Source organism: Zophobas morio, unplaced genomic scaffold, assembly GCF_036711695.1.
Source record: "Zophobas morio isolate AGI-343-1 ecotype UQ-CSIRO unplaced genomic scaffold, CSIRO_AGI_Zmor_V1 ptg000002l, whole genome shotgun sequence".
In the NCBI taxonomy this organism is placed as follows: domain Eukaryota; kingdom Metazoa; phylum Arthropoda; class Insecta; order Coleoptera; family Tenebrionidae; genus Zophobas; species Zophobas morio.
The window spans coordinates 8,465,846-8,483,110 of NW_026972107.1; the positions used below are offsets into that span (position 1 = coordinate 8,465,846).

At 37.6% G+C, this 17,265-nt stretch overlaps 5 protein-coding genes across 6 annotated transcripts; 1 reads left to right on the forward strand and 4 right to left on the reverse strand.

Annotated features, from left to right (window-relative positions):
* Positions 1–4,034: 4,034 nt before the first annotated feature.
* Positions 4,035–4,836, reverse strand: LOC135123233 (gem-associated protein 8-like). The gene is made up of 3 exons (XM_064047764.1): positions 4,801–4,836; positions 4,567–4,753; positions 4,035–4,500 (listed from the first exon to the last, which is right to left on the reverse strand). The coding sequence occupies exons 1-3, from the start codon at positions 4,834–4,836 to the stop codon at positions 4,067–4,069; spliced, it is 657 nt and encodes a 218-aa protein (XP_063903834.1). The 3' UTR covers positions 4,035–4,066.
* Positions 4,837–6,312: 1,476 nt separating this feature from the next.
* On the reverse strand, positions 6,313–7,228 carry LOC135126929 (eukaryotic translation initiation factor 3 subunit K). The gene is made up of 3 exons (XM_064053172.1): positions 7,074–7,228; positions 6,784–7,003; positions 6,313–6,737 (listed from the first exon to the last, which is right to left on the reverse strand). Exons 1-3 carry the CDS (start codon positions 7,124–7,126, stop codon positions 6,363–6,365), a joined length of 648 nt encoding a protein of 215 aa, XP_063909242.1. The 5' UTR covers positions 7,127–7,228; the 3' UTR covers positions 6,313–6,362.
* Positions 7,229–7,475: 247 nt separating this feature from the next.
* LOC135126918 (syntaxin-12) lies at positions 7,476–8,813 on the reverse strand. 2 transcript variants are annotated; one of them, XM_064053161.1, is made up of 4 exons: positions 8,629–8,813; positions 8,327–8,566; positions 7,869–8,275; positions 7,476–7,815 (listed from the first exon to the last, which is right to left on the reverse strand). In XM_064053161.1, the coding sequence occupies exons 2-4, from the start codon at positions 8,524–8,526 to the stop codon at positions 7,637–7,639; spliced, it is 786 nt and encodes a 261-aa protein (XP_063909231.1). In that variant the 5' UTR covers positions 8,527–8,566; positions 8,629–8,813; the 3' UTR covers positions 7,476–7,636. The 2 variants fall into 2 exon arrangements, with proteins under 2 accessions (XP_063909231.1, XP_063909223.1); XM_064053153.1 differs by having other exon boundaries at positions 8,327–8,575.
* A 1,578-nt stretch (positions 8,814–10,391) lies between these two features.
* Positions 10,392–12,870, reverse strand: LOC135126939 (T-complex protein 1 subunit epsilon). The gene is made up of 4 exons (XM_064053182.1): positions 12,676–12,870; positions 11,859–12,395; positions 11,586–11,807; positions 10,392–11,260 (listed from the first exon to the last, which is right to left on the reverse strand). Exons 1-4 carry the CDS (start codon positions 12,781–12,783, stop codon positions 10,496–10,498), a joined length of 1,632 nt encoding a protein of 543 aa, XP_063909252.1. The 5' UTR covers positions 12,784–12,870; the 3' UTR covers positions 10,392–10,495.
* Positions 12,871–14,196: 1,326 nt separating this feature from the next.
* LOC135142606 (nose resistant to fluoxetine protein 6-like) lies at positions 14,197–16,789 on the forward strand. The gene is made up of 11 exons (XM_064074383.1): positions 14,197–14,429; positions 14,480–14,706; positions 14,754–14,968; positions 15,021–15,097; positions 15,143–15,342; positions 15,392–15,733; positions 15,781–15,971; positions 16,021–16,120; positions 16,167–16,490; positions 16,548–16,659; positions 16,708–16,789. Exons 1-11 carry the CDS (start codon positions 14,270–14,272, stop codon positions 16,740–16,742), a joined length of 1,983 nt encoding a protein of 660 aa, XP_063930453.1. The 5' UTR covers positions 14,197–14,269; the 3' UTR covers positions 16,743–16,789.
* The last annotated feature ends 476 nt before the right edge of the window (positions 16,790–17,265 follow it).

Genomic DNA, 17,265 nt, shown 5'->3' on the forward strand with positions numbered 1-17,265 from the left:
TTTTTCCCGTTGCTTATTTGCTTTAAATATATTTGATATTGTCGATATCTGTGTGGACCCCCAATTTGTTTATTGTTCGAAGGAGCTGTATTTGTTCGAATGTACTTCAGGGGCGAGGGAAGTTCTATCTAAATAACTTTAGACCAGTTTTTAAAAGAATTATATCACTAATTTAACACTAAGAAAATTAACATCCAACAAAATCTTAAAAATTGTAAAGATCTTGAAAGTATTAAAATTGCTAGACATTATAAAAACTATAAACTTTATAAAATTTCTAGTAATTCAGAAGTATTCAAATTTCCAAAGATTGTTAAAACTCTAAGGACTCTGAAAACTCTAAGAATCGGTTTTTAAAATTTCGAAGATTCTATTATTTGTAAAAAACACATGAACTTTTAACATGACAAAAATTTTTTAAAGATTCCAAAGACTCTAAACAAAACAAAAATCGTAAAAATCTAAAGAATGCTTCCTTTAATTTTTATAAATTCTACAAGTATTAGGGATCTTGAACATCTTAATTATTATCTTATACATTTCAGAGATTCTAAAGATTCCAGAGATTCCAAAAATTTCAAAGATTTAAAAACTCTTGGGGTCTATTAATTTGTAAAATATGGAAATATCTAGAAAATGTGAAAAATGTGGAAGACCTAGAAATCTTGAAAACTGAGGTAAATGTTGAATTCTGGCATATCCGAAGACTGATGTTTTTATAACATTTTGAAAATTCTAGAAATTCTAAACATTTTACTAAATTTGTGAAAATATTCCAAATACTGTAAAAATTCAAAGTCTTCTCTAAATTTCAAAGATTTCGAGGGTTCCAAGGGTGTCAAAACTCTAAGGAGTCTATTAATACTAATTTGATGTATGCGGCCTTGCTAAAATGTTAATGACGATATCAAAAAGAAATATATGGAAAAACCGACTATAAAGATATAGATACGATGAAAAAAAAAAGAATTCTCAAAGTTAAAGTTGATAACAATTTTTTGAAGTTGTATTTGTTCGACTATACTTTAGGGGCTAGGGAAGTTCTGTCGAAATAACTTTCAACCAATTTTTTAATGACCAAATTAAGAACGAATCACCCAAGTTTCGCGAAAAGGTGAGAGCACGTCTTTATTTAATAAGAATTATAATAATAATAATATTCAGAACATTCTGTTCGACTATGGCTTCATTAATAATTTTAGTTCTCCGTTTTGAGAGGACAAAATCATTCAAATCAAACAAATTTCTGCGTGATATTCTTCCGATGTATAAACAAACACTTGAAGTTAACGCTTGGTATTATTACTGAGAGGCCATTTTGCCCGTTAGTTATCTGATTTAAATATATTTTACATTGTCCGTACTTGTGCAATTTTCATAATCCCTTAAAATTAATGAATCAGTCAATTTATTTTATTGAATAAATCAAGAATTGCAAAACTACATATTTTGAAACTTGCCAAAGTTTTAAAGTTTTTGTAAGTGTGGTAAATTATTAATCAAAATCTATCTGTTTATTCTCTCCAAAAAATTGAGAACGTCATCTCAAACTTTTGCCGAATAAATTCTACCCAAAATGTGCAAAATATGATGAGTTTTTACTTATGATTTATCATTGCAAAACTGAATATTTTGAAATCTTGCAGACGTTTTTTGAACATTTTTTTATTATAATGTCTGTCGCCACACATGTCCGCATAATCACAACAAATCTACAACAAGAATGAGCCGGAACAGTAGTTAACGAGAGCTAGAGTTGCTATTTCATCCTAAATTGTGCATAACCGTCCTGAAGATACCTGTTTTCTAACCAATAGCAACGTTAGGTGGTTGGTCACGCCTTGACCACGTACTTTTATTACTGCAACTGATCCTTTCAAACATTGAGAAATGTTGTAGGTACAATCGTAATGTACCTACAAATTGAATTAATCTTAGTGCCAGTAACACATGAGATGTAAAATAATATATAATTCAAAGTTCAGTAACTCGAAATTCTTGATAACCGTAGCGCTACGACTTGATAAGAAGAAAAATAATAACATAGAGCTAGTTCTTACAAGAGTAATAAATTTGATTACAAAATAGACGTGCCATTGAATCGATAATTATATTGAATTTAACAGCTAAACTAAGAAATGAATCCGTAATTTAAATTTACAACAATCAAATAGGTACCACGGGAACAATGATGTCAAAATTAGTTATCTAAAGTGTTTCCAGAATTTTCAAGAAAAAGTAAGCCGTTTTTGAAATAATAAATTCCGGTAAAAAATCCTCTTAAAATATAGACCCGGGGCAGTCCGGCGTGTCACGGAATGTAATTTTCTCGCTCACCCAATACCACACCATCAATAACCCCCAATGTCACAACTCGTCCAAATAAAGTTGTTCGCCTATACAAAAAATAAAAGAAAAAACAAGGTACAATGGAAAAGTGTACCACTTTCTTGGTTCCCCTTGTCGTGCCGTCCAACGTGTGAACGTCTCATAATATAGAGGAATAAGATAAGGAGGTGATAGGAGGCTCTTAAATTAATCGAACCGATAGAATCTAATTAATCCCAATGCCATCTCGGCCGTTAGAAACGGCTTATGATGCGTGCCTCCGTATATGAAACTGCCCCATCCGTGTACCTGGCGTTCATAATTAAATTGGTCTGTCACTGGCGTGGTGGGAACAGGATGTGGCATTCCTCAGCCGTTGGGAAAAATCATTTCCAAATTTCGGTCACTCGTACAAAAATGACCATTTGTTGTAGACATTTGTGGAGGTATTTTGCTGTCGGTGGGACAAGATTTACTCACTAGAGCTGCTTACGTGAGGCGCTTTAGCTATGTTATTTATGAAGGCAATGATGGCAGTACTTGAAGATTATAAATCCTGTTATTAGAGGACTAAAATAAGGTTGGAATCTGATCTACAGTAACAACACCTGTCGATTTCGCCTAGAAATTTGGCAGTGTGAGCCTGGCTGACGCTGATGTGAACACGGTTTTGGTTCCAAATGTGTCATACTTGTCAAACTGATAAATCACCAACTTTGACTCTAGGATTTATCCATTCTCGAGAATCGCTTTTATTAAGTCATAAAACATATCGTTATAACTGTGTGGTTTAGTTCGAAAAGTGGTCCACATGTGCTGAGTTGATGATAAACGTTTAGCATATTTGCAAATTCGAGTAGCCCGAGTTTTCAGGAAGTGAAAGAGAATTTAACGACGTGGGTTAAATAACAAATTATTAAAATATTCATAATGTAATCAAATATATATAATTCTCTTTTATGTAGCGGCAGCTTCATTTTAATTTCAAAACAACTTTATTTATTTACTTTTAAATTTATCACAATTTGGTTATTTCGGACATAGCTTTCGCTGAGTTAGCACCACGATTTACAGCTGTTTACAAGCGAATTATACAGATTTATGTAATAATAATTGGTGTTTGCTAAAAAGTGGCACTTTCTATGAGTCTTTGATTAGACGATTTGACATTTCATTTCATTTTAATACAGTTAACATTTCAACGTTAATTTATTAAATTAATATCGTGTTTAAAACTTCCTGTTGTGTTTTCTCCATAGTGCGAGAATCTTGGTCATCTCTTACCCACCGATGAAACATCACGTTCCACTTTTTCTCTTTTTCGTTATTTCTTTTTATCTTCGGGGAACGTCTTGTTCTTTTGTGTGAGAGCAGTGCGTGCAGTAGCGTGCCGAAAACAGGAAGTCCCTGCTATAATTTGACCACAATTGTGTATTTATGTAACAATGCAAATTCTAAACACGCTCAATTATGCTGGAGGAATGTAAAAAGTTTTATTTCTTTTTAATTACCACAGTCTGAAAATCGTCTGTGAAAAAGCGTGTAATCTGAAATCATCGTCTCTAATGTGAAATAAATTATAATAAAAATGCCCACGAATATGTCATTATCCCGATAATTACACCACCGAGTCACATCATCACGAAGGATTAAGTCCAGGATCATCCGTAATTACCTCTCAGCGCTCACTCAATAAAACCAACGAATGCAAAATTAATACCAAACTTTATTAACTTAACTAATCATCGAATCTTAGGTTCAACGGAGTGTGGGGCCAGTGGGACAGCTTGCCCGCATCCTCCAAATGCAAGTCGTAGTTGAGCTGAACCGCGGTCTCCATTCCCATGATTTTGGAAGCTTTAGCCCCATACAACTGCTCCATTTCTTCTCTGCGTTTTTTTCCCACAGGCTCCCTCGTTTCTTCCCTTTTTTCTTCAACTGGAGACGCTTCTTCGATCTGCTCGTGCCCCTGATCCTTCAAGTAGTTCGCGTAATCTTCTGTTTGTTTCGCGTAGACGTTTCGGATGTGCTGCAGCAACATCTTGTTTTCATATTCGAGGCTTAAAGCGCGCGACTTCCAGTAGGCGATTTGTTCGTGTTTATGCCACTCAGCGACCTCTATCGAGCTCGCTGGAACAAACGACGACCACTCCATGTCGGTAACATCAACCACTGGTGTAAACAAACACAAATCGTCAGTGTTACGTTTGGAATGTAAAGCCTCCATATCAATAATACCTTTGCTGGTCCCTATTTTTTTCAAAACTTTCCATTTAACACAAAATTTTCGCTGTTTTTTTGAGAACACAAGCCTACTTTGGCACCTTACCAGAAACAACAGCTGATCCACCGGCGTCCTTGACGAGAAGGCTAATTTTGATTGGTCTTGCGCCCAACCAATAATGCAACAGTTATGGCGCGCCACCTACCCCGAAAACGTGAAAGCTTCTACAAATTCCTAAATTTTTAAACAAACTCCCAAAAACGTTTCATATTCATAGGTACCATCGCTGGACAAAAAAAACTGGGACACAATAGGTAACTAGATAATTTTGAAAATTCGAAATCTAAAACGTGTAAGTTGGGCTTTTCCTGCCAAAAATATTATTTATTAGGTTTGTGGAACATTTTCGCATATTTTATTTATTGTTTTCAAGAAATTAGTCGAAAAGATAAAGGCGTAAACGAGAGCGTAAAATTAGGAACGTAACTTTATTCAAGAGAAAATAAAAAACTGGAATTATAACTAGAAACATTATACTGAAGATGCCAATTCAACTGATCAGTATTTTGTCATTGCACCATTTGCATCGATCACATTCTGTAGTCGACGAGGCATGGAAGCAATTAACTGCCTCATATATCCAGGTGTTACAGTTTCCCATGCTTCGACAATTTTTTCTTGTAATTCTAGTGGATTTCTAGGTCGAAAATCACTTTGATAAATATATTTTTGCATTTCTCCCCAAACATTTTCAATTACGTTTAAATCTGGGCTCCTAGAGGGCCAAGGCAAAACATTCACTCCCTGGGCTTCCAAATACCGACTTACCAGTCGGGCATTTTGAACTGGACAGTTATCCTGCAATGGGTTTTATAATTATTAAAAAAAAAAAAATGAAAAGAAGAATAGCACAAACTTGTTGAAATATAAAGTTTCGTTCTCCAAAAACTGGTATTACTGAGGGGAGCATAAGTTCCTCTAGAAGCCTTCTGTATACATTAGCGTTTAATCTTTCTTCTACTATTGCGCAAATTCCACGTCCTCTGCTGCTAACCCACCCCCAAACATTAACGGAAAAGCGACCGGATTGTTTATATTTATTGCAATAGCGTTCATCATATCTCGTTCCTGGGGGTCTATAGACACGACGACGCCCATTACTATATGATTTGAAAGTTTTTTCGTCGGAAAATATCACATTATTCCACATATCTGCAGGTTCATTGACAAATTCCTGAGCAAATAATACCCTATTTGCCTTGTTTTGCTCAGTTAAAAATATTTTATTGGCAGCAGCCCGATTTCTTAATTCAGTTTCGTGGACTCTCTTCCGGGCTGTTTTCAATGATGCAGGGAAATTCGTTTGCTGCCTTGCGTTAACCACTGTTTCGAAAGGATATTCTCGAATGAAATTTGCCAATTGAATGTTTTCGTCTGCAGTCGTTTTTCTTGGACGACCCGACCCCGCTCGTCTGATAATTCTACCATATTCATTAATTTTTTTTTCGCCAGTAGGACAGTATTCTTGCTAATATGCAGCTCAGTTGCTATTGTTCTAATTGAGACCCCATCCCTTAAACGTTGGGCAATAGTTTGCTTTTGAACTTCATTCAAACTTGGCATTTTTGAATTGGCACTTGACATTAATCAAGGTGACATTTTTTAAATTTCATGTTGAATTACATTTTAAAGAGCTGTTTACAATGCAAAAATTTTCAGTGTCCCAGTTTTTTATTTCCACCGATGGTACAATAAATTAATTTTTTTTTTGATCAATTTATTTATTAAAAATAATTACGAAAGGAATACTTTAGCGACAGGACGCCATAATGGCCCCCACGCTATCAAAATCGATTTTTTCATTAATATTTTTCGTTTTGATGTTCTCGTCTTGGTTGGCGATGAAAATCAGATGACCCTGCTCCTTCCAGCCATATTTATTCACCCAAACTTTGAGTGTGAGATCATCCACGTCTCCCAACAATTCAGCTAAATGCGCTTTTTCGATGGTCTGATACGTGATTCCAACCACGTGACACACGAATTTTCTAATAGAGTCTAAAAATCCGGTGATTTTTTGGGTCAATTCCGGCAACGAGTGGATTCGCGTCCAGAAAAGCTGGAAGTCACACTGTTCCAAAATGTCCGCCAAATAAATAATTTCGTTGATGGGTTCTTCAGATAACTAAAATAAAACTAGAAGAGTTTGTTTATGCAGCGGAAATACTTACCTGTCGCTCATTTAATAAACATTTACACAAAATGAAATTCGTGTTTGGGAGATTTGTTAAAGCCTTCAGTAAAATTTGGCTGGTGATGTCTATATTGAAGCTATTGGGGTTAAACTGATACAACTTGAGAACAGCTAAATTGGCTTCAAGGTCGTAGGCGTTCTCGCGGGACTGAATTTCAACGTAGTGCTCCAACGTGGGTAAATTGTCTGGATTGTACCTAAAAGTGAGGTTATGTACCAGATGTTTGACGTTTTCGTAAGAATGTGAAAAAAGGGGGTTGTTTTTACCGTTCGATACCCTTCAGCATTTGTGCCACGGTCTGTTTCATTGCTTCTGCCATGTTTTTTCCGGTTTTTTCCAAAAAATATGATATTTACAGCTTGCACACACGACCAAAAAGAGAACTTCGATTTTACGTCACAGAGGGCGCTGTACAATGACAATTGACATTTCGCAAATTTATTACCACGAAAAATGAACCCGTTTTTTTTTATTTTTGGATTTTAAGTTTTTTTAATGTAATTATCCTTCATAACAGAAATATTGCATTACTTTCACATAGCGCCACAAGCGATTGAATGTGAACGTCCGCAAATGCGACCAATTTTACGACAACTAGGATTTGGGAATCATTACAGCTAAATAAATGGTAATATAAGGGACACTGGGTCGGGACCACGCTGCAAAAATACCACTCTCTTCTATATTTCATGTGGTTACTAATTCACAATAAATATAAATTCTATAATAGTTACTTGCTATAAAAATGTGTATACTGTATATAAATGTAATAACAATAAGCAACTTAATGTCACGCAGTAACATTAGTCTTAAGTATGATAATGTGAAGCTACTTTTTTAATTGCACCACCAATATTATAACAATTATTGTGACAATTAATAGTCCGATGAGCACCAAGAATAGCAACTTACGCCTATACTTATTCTGATAACGTGCTGCCGTGGCCAGCTGTTCAGTCGCCTCTTCTACATTGCCAGCTGCATGATCTATGCTATTCTCAATAGTATCTAAAAAAACAAAATCAGTAATACAGTTGTTACAAACCAGAAACCCAGTCTACCTATAGTTTCAGTTTGTGCATACACCAGAGACCCCAACTCTCTCATAATCTCATTCACATCAAGTACATCTGCTTCAATTTGCTTAATCCTAGCCTCCCTTTCGAGCAACATGTCTTGCTCAAAAGCCATTTCCCGCGCTAACTGCGCCTGCCTCTGCTGCTCAGACTCCTCCTCCGGTGTGTAATCATTCTCTATACTTACTGATACCAGCAAATTTGACTTTTGTTTATTTGCCAAGTCCTTCTGTAGAGAGTAATACCGCGTGATAGCTTCTTTGAAGTTTTCTTCCAACTTCTCCACTTGTAGTTGTTGTTGCTTTTCAGTTTTTGAAACCAGTTGTTTGAGCTTGTGGATATCTTTACTGGTGACTGAGGCTATCTGATTTGTGCTGAGTTGAGTGACATGACTGTAACGCATTTAATAGTTATACAAAATTTGGTGATAATGCGACACTCACATTGTGTTTCTGAGTCCTTGATTGTCTTTGCGGGTTCCTATGGTTTTCAACGCGTTGTCCAGCGTTTTTAAACTAGAGTTTATGGTGTAAATGTTTGTAACTACATTGTCGCACAAATTGTTGAATTCTGGCGAGCGTTTACCGATGAAACCCACTTCGGTGGACGCGGTGGCGCCGTAGTTGTAGGGCTGCTTACTCATTTTGGAGGTTCGAACGCCCCTTTCGCTTGTGACGTTACAACTAGAATGACTGCAAAGTGAGGTTATGTTGACATAAAATGGAAAATTCTGGGGAATACCTACCATACTACGGAGAAATTGTAGGAGTACAAACACAAAATTTGGGGACTTTCACGACGAACTACTGATAAAACCTAGATAAAACTAGTTGATGAATCATAGCTGAGGAACTCTATTTGTTTTTTTTTCTCGGTATTATAATCCGTAATCCGTATGTTGAAGACTGATTGGCGGTCATTGACAAGTATTAGTCATTTGTTTGCAGACAACCAATCAGTAGACGACAACGAGTGCTGCCAATCTAACAAAAAAGTTAATTCTTGGGCTGGATGGAGGCTGTGATGGAGGATATTCTCGTTTCACGATTTTAAATACCTCAAAAATTGCCGCGTAAAGCGGTATATTATGTTCCTATAGAGATGTGTCGTTCGCGAACGAACGAATCAAATTGAACGGGTCGTTCGAATGAACGAGTGAACGAAATCGTTCCCAACGCAAACTAGTCGTTCTTTCGTTCATTTCGTTCACTCGTTCACTCGTTCACCGTTCACATTGTCTCGACTGGATCTTGGTTCCGTTGGATCTTTGAATCATGGCACCAGCACAGTTCTATGTTCTGTATCCAATACTAGGAGCACATGCAATGCTATTTATGGAATTAACTAATAAGAACGTAAGTTTTCCATACAGATTAATTCCAGTAGTATGAATTGAAATTAGGAACCGGGAACAAAAATGACAATTTATGACGATAACTAATATACAATGTTCATAAACGTCTGAACATTAGAAACTAAAAAAAATCCGTGTTATTTTTTTAGAATACAGGATTGTGTGACGTCAGATTAAATCGTTTTAAATATGCTACGACCTGATTAATTAAGAATATTTAACATTTAACGTTCATTTGTTTTTGTCTATGACATTCAACTTTTTTTTTAATACACCGTATACATTGTTTAGAGATTCTTCTAGTTTTTTTTTTTTTAATTCTTTGATTTAACATATGCCATATTTTACTCAAAAGTTGCTTGGAAGCTGTGATAAAAACGAATTTAATTTTTGTGGCAAAAGTGCTATTGATGTGTTTATTAACACAATTATTTGCGTCCACAAATTCGTTACTTTTTTTAAATATTAAATTATTATTTATACATCACAGAATTCAGAAAAAAATCGTTACATGAATCTCTAAAAAAATGGGAGGCATTAAAAAAAATTAAATGTAGACAAAACCAAATAAACGTTAAATCGATTTAATTTTACGTATCACACAATGCAGTATTCGAAAAAAAAAGACAGCAATGGGCCGGGGGTTTTTTTTTTTTTTCGAATACCTATGCGATAGTTCTGAGCATGACCTTCCCTATAAAGTGATCGGATTCAAGCAAAAGGGAAACTAAGACCATTGACCGAAGTGCCGAAAGACCGAATGATTCATCAATAGATCCCTGAGCCTTGAATGATTAAGAACGAAGTGAACGGTGAACGAAGTGAACGAAATGAACGAAATGAACGAAATGAACGACATTTGACGACCGGGTCTTCGTAAGGACCGAACGATGAACGATCCGTTCGTAGTGATGACCGAATCTGCCCATCCCTAGTTCCATTGAAACAAAATTGATTTGTTTTTGTATTTCTTTTAATGATCACAGGATATATTCATTGTTCTCAACATTGTATTGTTGGTTGCCTACATAAAAAAATTTGAGTTATAGACAATAATGTAAAACGATAATCATTGCATCTAATTAATATTTCTGAGTGCGAAAGTAGCGATACACAACCGAAAGGTTTTTCCTGTCAAAAAATCTCCATTAAAATATGTTAAAAATGTCGTTTATTTGAGTTAAATAAGTTCTGAGGCAACAATACTACAAATCCGTGCATACATAATACGAAAAACCTTAACTAAACTCGCCGCATATTAAAGCCCTTGCGCATCATTCGGTGACCTGACATCATCAATCTTCAAAATCATCTTCACCAACTGCGTCGCCAGCAACAACTGCTGCCTCTTAGACTTCAGAGATTCAATAACATGTTGTTCCCTCATATTCATATTTCCAGTTGCCATACAATCAATACCTAAAGCCCCGTCTCCAGTGGCCACCTGCTTCGCTTTTACCTCTCCCAACACATGAATAGCCGACATTCCGCTATTCTCAGCGAGAGCCAGCGGGATGCTCTCCAAAGCCTCAGCGAACCCTCTGAACGCGTACTGTTCCAGAGACGCCAACTGATCGGCTTGCGCCGCCACCGCCAGACTGCAGGCGATCTCGGCCGCGCCGCCGCCGTACACGACTCGGGGTTCCTGGACCAAGCTTCTGACCACACACAGAGCGTCGTGGAGACTGCGTTTAGCCTCGGCGACCAGCATCTGGTTGCCGCCACGCACCAGGATGGTAACGGCGCGGGAGTTTGAACAATCCTCGATCACCATCATGCGGTCTTTGGTGGTACCGAAGGACAGTTCGCGGACTAATCCAGCGCTGCCTAGCTTATCTGGGCTGAGTTCTTCGAAACGGGGGACGATGCGACCTCCCGTGGCTATGGCGATGAGCTCGATTTCTGGGCCGCCCACCCATCGGACCGCTGGGAGGTTTTGTTGGAGGAGGAGGTGGTTGGCCTCGTCGTCGAAGCCCCATTGGCAGATGGCGAGGGTGGCGCCAGCGTTTTTCACAAGGGAAACCTAAATTTTTTATAGTATAATTTTTTTTAACACGTTCATTTAGTTCTAAGGTAAACGCAAAAAAAAATATGTAGGGTTTCCGGGTGATGCCGCCGCAATCGTAGTGAATTAATTTACACTTTGTGGGACAGAAAATAAAAGTTTCTGCAACGTAAGAACCCAAAAACAAAATAAACCGCCAATTAATTTCCTTTCAAAATTATTTTCCAATGTTTTTTCAATTAAAAAGAGCGAAATCTTTGCAAAACCGGCCTCTGACACCTTGTAACAAATACTGATACCCTGTTTCATTTATTAATACTATTAATAAAAAATCCTTAGTTACCATTTCCCTAAATTTGTCATGTTCATACTGACGCAACTCCTTGAAATCTTCCACATTAGTAACATCCAACTTATGCTTAGTTTTGGGTTTTGGTGGTTCAAATGGGCATGTCAAGATCGCCAACTTAACATCTTTCAGTTCTTTAGGCATCTGAGGATGACTCATGGTCTTGTCAATAACAACACCCTTGACAAGAACAGTATCTTCCAGTCTTCCCCCAACCTAATCAGAAAAATCCAGTAAAGAACGTCACATCAACCAAATTAAACTCACTTTTCCTTCCACTTTAATAAGCTCAAAATTCACATCCTTTTGCGCCAAATCCGCGACCGCCAGAACCGCGTTCACGGCAATTTCGGCCATCTGCCTATGACACCTGTTGATAATTTTCGAACCTAGCGTCGTCTTCGCCACTTTAATCAAAGGCTCGATATTTTCAGCAGATACTGGGAAGAGTTCAGCTATTTTGTCTAAGTGTTTAACAGCGGTTTGACAGGCCATTTCAAATCCATCTGCTATTCTAATGGGGTGGATGCCCCTGTCCAGCAGAGCACCGGCTTGTTCGAGAAGAGCCCCCGCTAGTACTACCACACCAGTGGTACCATCACCAATCTCATCATCCTGAGACTGCGACAACTGCACCAACAATTTTCCTATTTCATGATCCACTTCCATGTTTTTCAAAATCGTGGCACCGTCGTTGGTCACTGTGACTTCACCGTCGGGCGAAACCAACATTTTGTCAAGGCCTTTGGGGCCCAAAGACGTTCGGATGGTGGAAGCGATTTGCTGCGCCGCCAAGATGTGCGACTACAACACCAAGCGCTAATTTAGTCTTTATTGTGAGAGACAGAAGTGTATTTGAGGTTGTTGGGGTTATTTTGGGGGCTGAATTCGACGAATTCGGAACACATGTCATTGGGAGTGGGCGTTGGAGTTGGGTGTGAAAATTGCTCAAGGTGATGTTTGGTTAATTTTGTCTTGGTTGTTGGATGAATATAAGGGTAAAGAGCGATTAGGGAGGTCCAAAGGGTGGAATTAAGACTAAATAAAAACACCTGACAAATGTCAAAACTTTGACATAACCTACCTTCAAGGCATCGACTCCGGTTAATCGCTTTTGGTTCTCTTGGTCGCGCAAAATGATGAAAGGCCGGCCGAATTCATCGAAAGCGATGCTTCCTGGGAAGGCAGCCATCGTAGATGGTTATTTTTCGTGAATATTTAGACGGATTAGAATGGATTTACACTTTTTTGCAACCGGCAACAAATGACAATTGACAGATGAAGGAAATGAGCAAGCGCAGCACGCATGCGCCTTGATGACCATAAATCTATAAAAAATAGACGACTGTTGTTTCATGACTGCTAATTTTTCCAACTGTGATTAAGAAATCTGATCAAAAATGAAAGATTAATTGACATGATAATAAAAAATTTAAGGAATGTCTCAGAAGATATAAATGACGTTAATAACATTACAGTCTACACGATGATCTCAAAGTACACATCAAATTTTATAGCAATCAATCAAGTTTCGCACATAATCTGTGTAATAAAATCGCCTACAGCCTACAGACAGATAATCGACGACATACAGACGGAAATGACAACATCCTACTTTACGTTTAGGAAGTAAAAATATAAAACGTCTTAGAATTCTTGCAATTCATGCTTGGAGCATATTTTGTAATGTTGATTTAATCATTTGTTGAAATGACAATTAATTTTCCGTCTACTGTTCTAATTATAAATCTTCTTTTTTTGCCTTTTGTATTAAATCAGAAAGAGATAGCTATTAAGTATCAAAATAAGATCTAGATAGGGCTAACAATAGCTATTAGCCAACAATGATAAAATCGGTTGTAACGGACGGTGATTTTTTTTACATAACATATATTTTTGCCCTAGTTGGTCCAAATTCTAACTCTTATCTGACAGATGTCCAAAGGTGGCTCTTTTCTGGTACTTCTTCTGCCTTGCTAGATTGGGTTTGAAAAAGAAAGCACGAAAGATCAGTCACCTCAACAGTACAACCGCCGTACCACCCAGAAACCATGCTTTATCGTACTTCAGTGTCTCCCCTGCCCAATAAATACACTGAATAAATTAGATTTTGTTGAAAATGAAGAATTAAAAATCAAAAAAGGAAATAAGCTAAATAGTTTATTAAAGAATCTAAGCAGATTGTCTTATCATTTTGGCCCAGACATTTGTTGTAGTAGTTCATTCCAGATTTTCAATCGTTTCAGTCTTTAATAGCAATTAAATTGAGATTAAACTTATCTGAACTCGAATCTTAAAAGAGTATACTTGAAACAGTACGTATATGAAAAAAATCAATGAAATAATTTTGTTTCAAAGCTAATTTTAAATTCAAGTTAAGCTAATTAAACTATCTAAGCGTAGTCTTTTTTCTCAAACCACACACTTTCGTCAACCTTTATAATCTTCATCCAAACACGCTCTTTTTAAAATTTTCAAACAGTGCCGAAACAGCCCGACCTTTAGACATTCCTGACAAAAATGAGTTCAAGTGTATGATAACCACACAATACCTCAAACACTGTTGTTAACAATTATCAACTTTTATCGGATTTCATAGATTTACTTTGCGACGTGTGTTTACCACACCAACCCATTATATTGATTTATTGCGTGGTTAATGAGCGTAAACCAAGACCATGAAGCTGATTTTTGTGATTGTAGTCGTTTTCTTGACCAAAACCTGCAGCAGCCAAACTCTTTGCGAATCTCTGGAGGCTCAGGCAGTGAACGACGTAACCCCGGAATGCATGGACCAACTTCTAATAATGTGCAACAACGGCTCTTTGTGGTGGCGCAGTAAGTACCATCTCTTCTTTATAGTACTCGTTCATATCTTCCTTTACCAGTGGTGGACGCTTCCTCCAAGTACCCCATCTCTGGAATGTCATACGGCAGCAACAAAGATCTCGGAAATTACGACGAATGCATAGACATAGACTATGAAGATTTCGCGGGAAAGGTGAAAGGGAAGTACTGCGGCTACAGTGTGGCGATTGTTAATTTATACCTTGAACCAATACCTAGTCCTTTTAATCTGGACATTAAACCGAGATTACTGGCAAATGTTCCACAGGTACTGCACGTACTTTCGTACACAAGAAGTTTTACCAAAATTTACAGGTCAACTACAACAAAACTGTCCGCGACGCGACTGACGATTACTCAATCAGTCTTCTGTCGCTGTGTGTACCGGATAAATGTACCCCCAAAGAAGTTGGAATGTTTTTCGTTTGGGGTCACCTAGCTGACATGCAAATAGTGAATTTCCCCGAAGTTCTTCCTTGTATGATGAAAGACTCCAACACTACGTTTCGGGCAGGCGATATTGTATTCACGTGGGTACTTCAACTGCTCACTTTTCATCGAAAGTACTACTAACTTTTGTAGGTGTGTACTCGCGTTCTTCTTATGTTTGATAGTATTAAGTACGGGCTACGACTTCCTGCTTTTGAAACTTGAAAGAAGTAAGTAGTACCGGTTGTGTTCTAACCAATTAAGAGTACTTTTAGAGCCGAGCCACCCCATTTATTTGGCGTTTTCGTTCATAACCAATGGAAATAAACTCCTACACACGAGTCAGGGTAAGAACCCTAACCAAATCACTTGTTTGAACGGGATGAGATTTATTAGTATGATGTGGGTTATCGCTGGGCATGGGTTTGTGGCCATGGAACAATTACCACTGATTAACTATTCTACTATTGCAAACGTAAGTACGTATGAGAATTCGTGGATTTTGATTAAGTTTGGCTTTACAGTACTTGAACCAAATGAAAACCCAGTATATGCTGTCAGCACCAATAGCAGTAGACACTTTCTTCTTTCTGTCTGGGTTTCTACTGAGTTACGGGTACTTGAAAAATGCTGTTAAACTACCAGTACGGGGACAATTGAAGAGTATTCCAATGATGATAGTACATCGCTACTTGCGACTAACACCAGCTTTAGCGATGTTATTTTTCACCACAATCAGCATATATAGAATGACTGGTACCGGACCCATGTGGGCCTACATTGCGAATGATTTCAGCAGACAATGTACGGAACACTGGTGGTCATTTTTCCTCTACATTCAGAACTATGTTAACTACGACGACTTTGTAAGAAACAAACGAGGGATAATCACCTTTACAGCACATTTTTTTAGTGTTTAACCCATGCGTGGTATCTCTCAGCCGACATGCAAATGTTTATTTTAGCACCCATAGTACTAATCCCGTTAGCCGAATTGTCAAAGAACAACAAACGCAACGAAGCTCTCATCGGACTTGGGGTTCTAATCGTGATCTGTGTTTTCTTTCCAATGGGTATCCGCTATGCCGATGATACCATCGACAAGTACTACCTCCGGCGTCATTCTTTACAACTCTAACTATGTTTATTACAGCGTATATGACACCCATTCGCGTTTTAACAACTACCTCATAGGAGTTCTTCTCGGATTTATCATGCGAGATCCTCGCTTCCAGAAATTTCCATTCTCCAAGGTACGACTTCGACTCACACCAACAATGTAATTTCATTTTCTTCCAGCTCACGAATTTAGCCATCTGGTGCTTTGTTTTTAACGCGTGTGTGGCGTTTAATCTCTATTACCACAATATCCTACGAATATATGACCACATTTCCGATACTACCTTCTATGGGTTGTACCGGCCCGTATGGTGTCTTTCTCTAGCTTGGTTGGTGTATTCGTGCTATCACGGGTACGGGGGTCCCGTCAACTGGTTTCTTTCTCTACCAGCGTTCCAGATAGGAGCTCGTTTGTCCTATTGCATGTACCTTGTGCACGCCGTCGTCGAAATGTATTTCGTGGGGTTGGTACGAACTCCGTACAACGCGGATGACTACACTATCGTGAGTACTATCAGGTTTTTGGCCACTTGTAGGTTATTTTTTTTATTATGTTTTTAGTTTTATTTGTGGTGTGGCCATTTTATCGTTACTATGATTCTGTCGACCATTTGGACCCTGGCCTTCGAATCTCCGATGATTGTAATCGAAAAGTTTATTTTTGGAGGGGCAGGTAAGTACTCGGGGTTGATTTAGCGACGGTTTCAGTACTTTGTTACAGGAAGAAAACCGAAGAAGGAAGGGCAAGCACAATAGTTTAATTATTTATTTTTTTAGGACAATAAAGTTATTTAATTTTGAAAGTTTTTCATTTCGATGCGTTCGATTAATCTTGCTGACAGGTTTATTAATTTTTCTGTCTGCTTCATCACAGTTTATCGAGGGAAATGTGATTATCGTGTGATCAAAAAAACAATTTGTGCGTGTTGCACCTGAAATATCGGTGATAGACAATCAAACTTGAACTTAATGAGTGTCGTACTTTTGAACACCTGGATGTGGAGTGGTTTAATTAAAGTACTGTTTAAAATGGTGATAATTTCAAGCCTCTTTTATTATAAACGAAGACGGCAAAAATTATTTAAAAAATTTCTAACCTTGGCTCATAAAAGAGATAAAATCATATCGCTAAAATTAGCTTAAAAACATAGATTCGCACTTGCTAACTTAAATTAAGGTCAATTTGGGTTAGATTAGAAACAGCCTGAAACTCGTAAATGTTGAAAAAAGCCTTCGAAAAAGGCTTCAAATCCAAATTTGAAGCTAACTCCAAGTACTG

Coding starts and splice junctions, on each gene's coding strand:
- LOC135123233 (XM_064047764.1), bottom strand. CDS start 4,836: ATGGTACCTATGAATATGAAACGTTTTTGGGAGTTT. Junction 4,754..4,800: donor TGAAACGTTTTTGGGAGTTT/GTTTAAAAATTT, acceptor TTTTCGGGGTAG/GTGGCGCGCCATAACTGTTG. Junction 4,501..4,566: donor AAAAATAGGGACCAGCAAAG/GTATTATTGATA, acceptor TGTTTACACCAG/TGGTTGATGTTACCGACATG.
- LOC135126929 (XM_064053172.1), bottom strand. CDS start 7,126: ATGGCAGAAGCAATGAAACAGACCGTGGCACAAATGCTGAAGGGTATC. Junction 7,004..7,073: donor ATGCTGAAGGGTATCGAACG/GTAAAAACAACC, acceptor CCTCACTTTTAG/GTACAATCCAGACAATTTAC. Junction 6,738..6,783: donor GTTTATTAAATGAGCGACAG/GTAAGTATTTCC, acceptor GTTTTATTTTAG/TTATCTGAAGAACCCATCAA.
- LOC135126918 (XM_064053161.1), bottom strand. CDS start 8,526: ATGAGTAAGCAGCCCTACAACTACGGCGCCACCGCGTCCACCGAAGTG. Junction 8,276..8,326: donor CAAGGACTCAGAAACACAAT/GTGAGTGTCGCA, acceptor AATGCGTTACAG/TCATGTCACTCAACTCAGCA. Junction 7,816..7,868: donor TGCACAAACTGAAACTATAG/GTAGACTGGGTT, acceptor TTGTTTTTTTAG/ATACTATTGAGAATAGCATA.
- LOC135126939 (XM_064053182.1), bottom strand. CDS start 12,783: ATGGCTGCCTTCCCAGGAAGCATCGCTTTCGATGAATTCGGCCGGCCT. Junction 12,396..12,675: donor CCGGAGTCGATGCCTTGAAG/GTAGGTTATGTC, acceptor TTGGTGTTGTAG/TCGCACATCTTGGCGGCGCA. Junction 11,261..11,585: donor ATGACAAATTTAGGGAAATG/GTAACTAAGGAT, acceptor TAAAAAATTTAG/GTTTCCCTTGTGAAAAACGC.
- LOC135142606 (XM_064074383.1), top strand. CDS start 14,270: ATGAAGCTGATTTTTGTGATTGTAGTCGTTTTCTTGACCAAAACCTGC. Junction 15,098..15,142: donor GCTTTTGAAACTTGAAAGAA/GTAAGTAGTACC, acceptor GAGTACTTTTAG/AGCCGAGCCACCCCATTTAT. Junction 16,491..16,547: donor ACGCGGATGACTACACTATC/GTGAGTACTATC, acceptor TTATGTTTTTAG/TTTTATTTGTGGTGTGGCCA.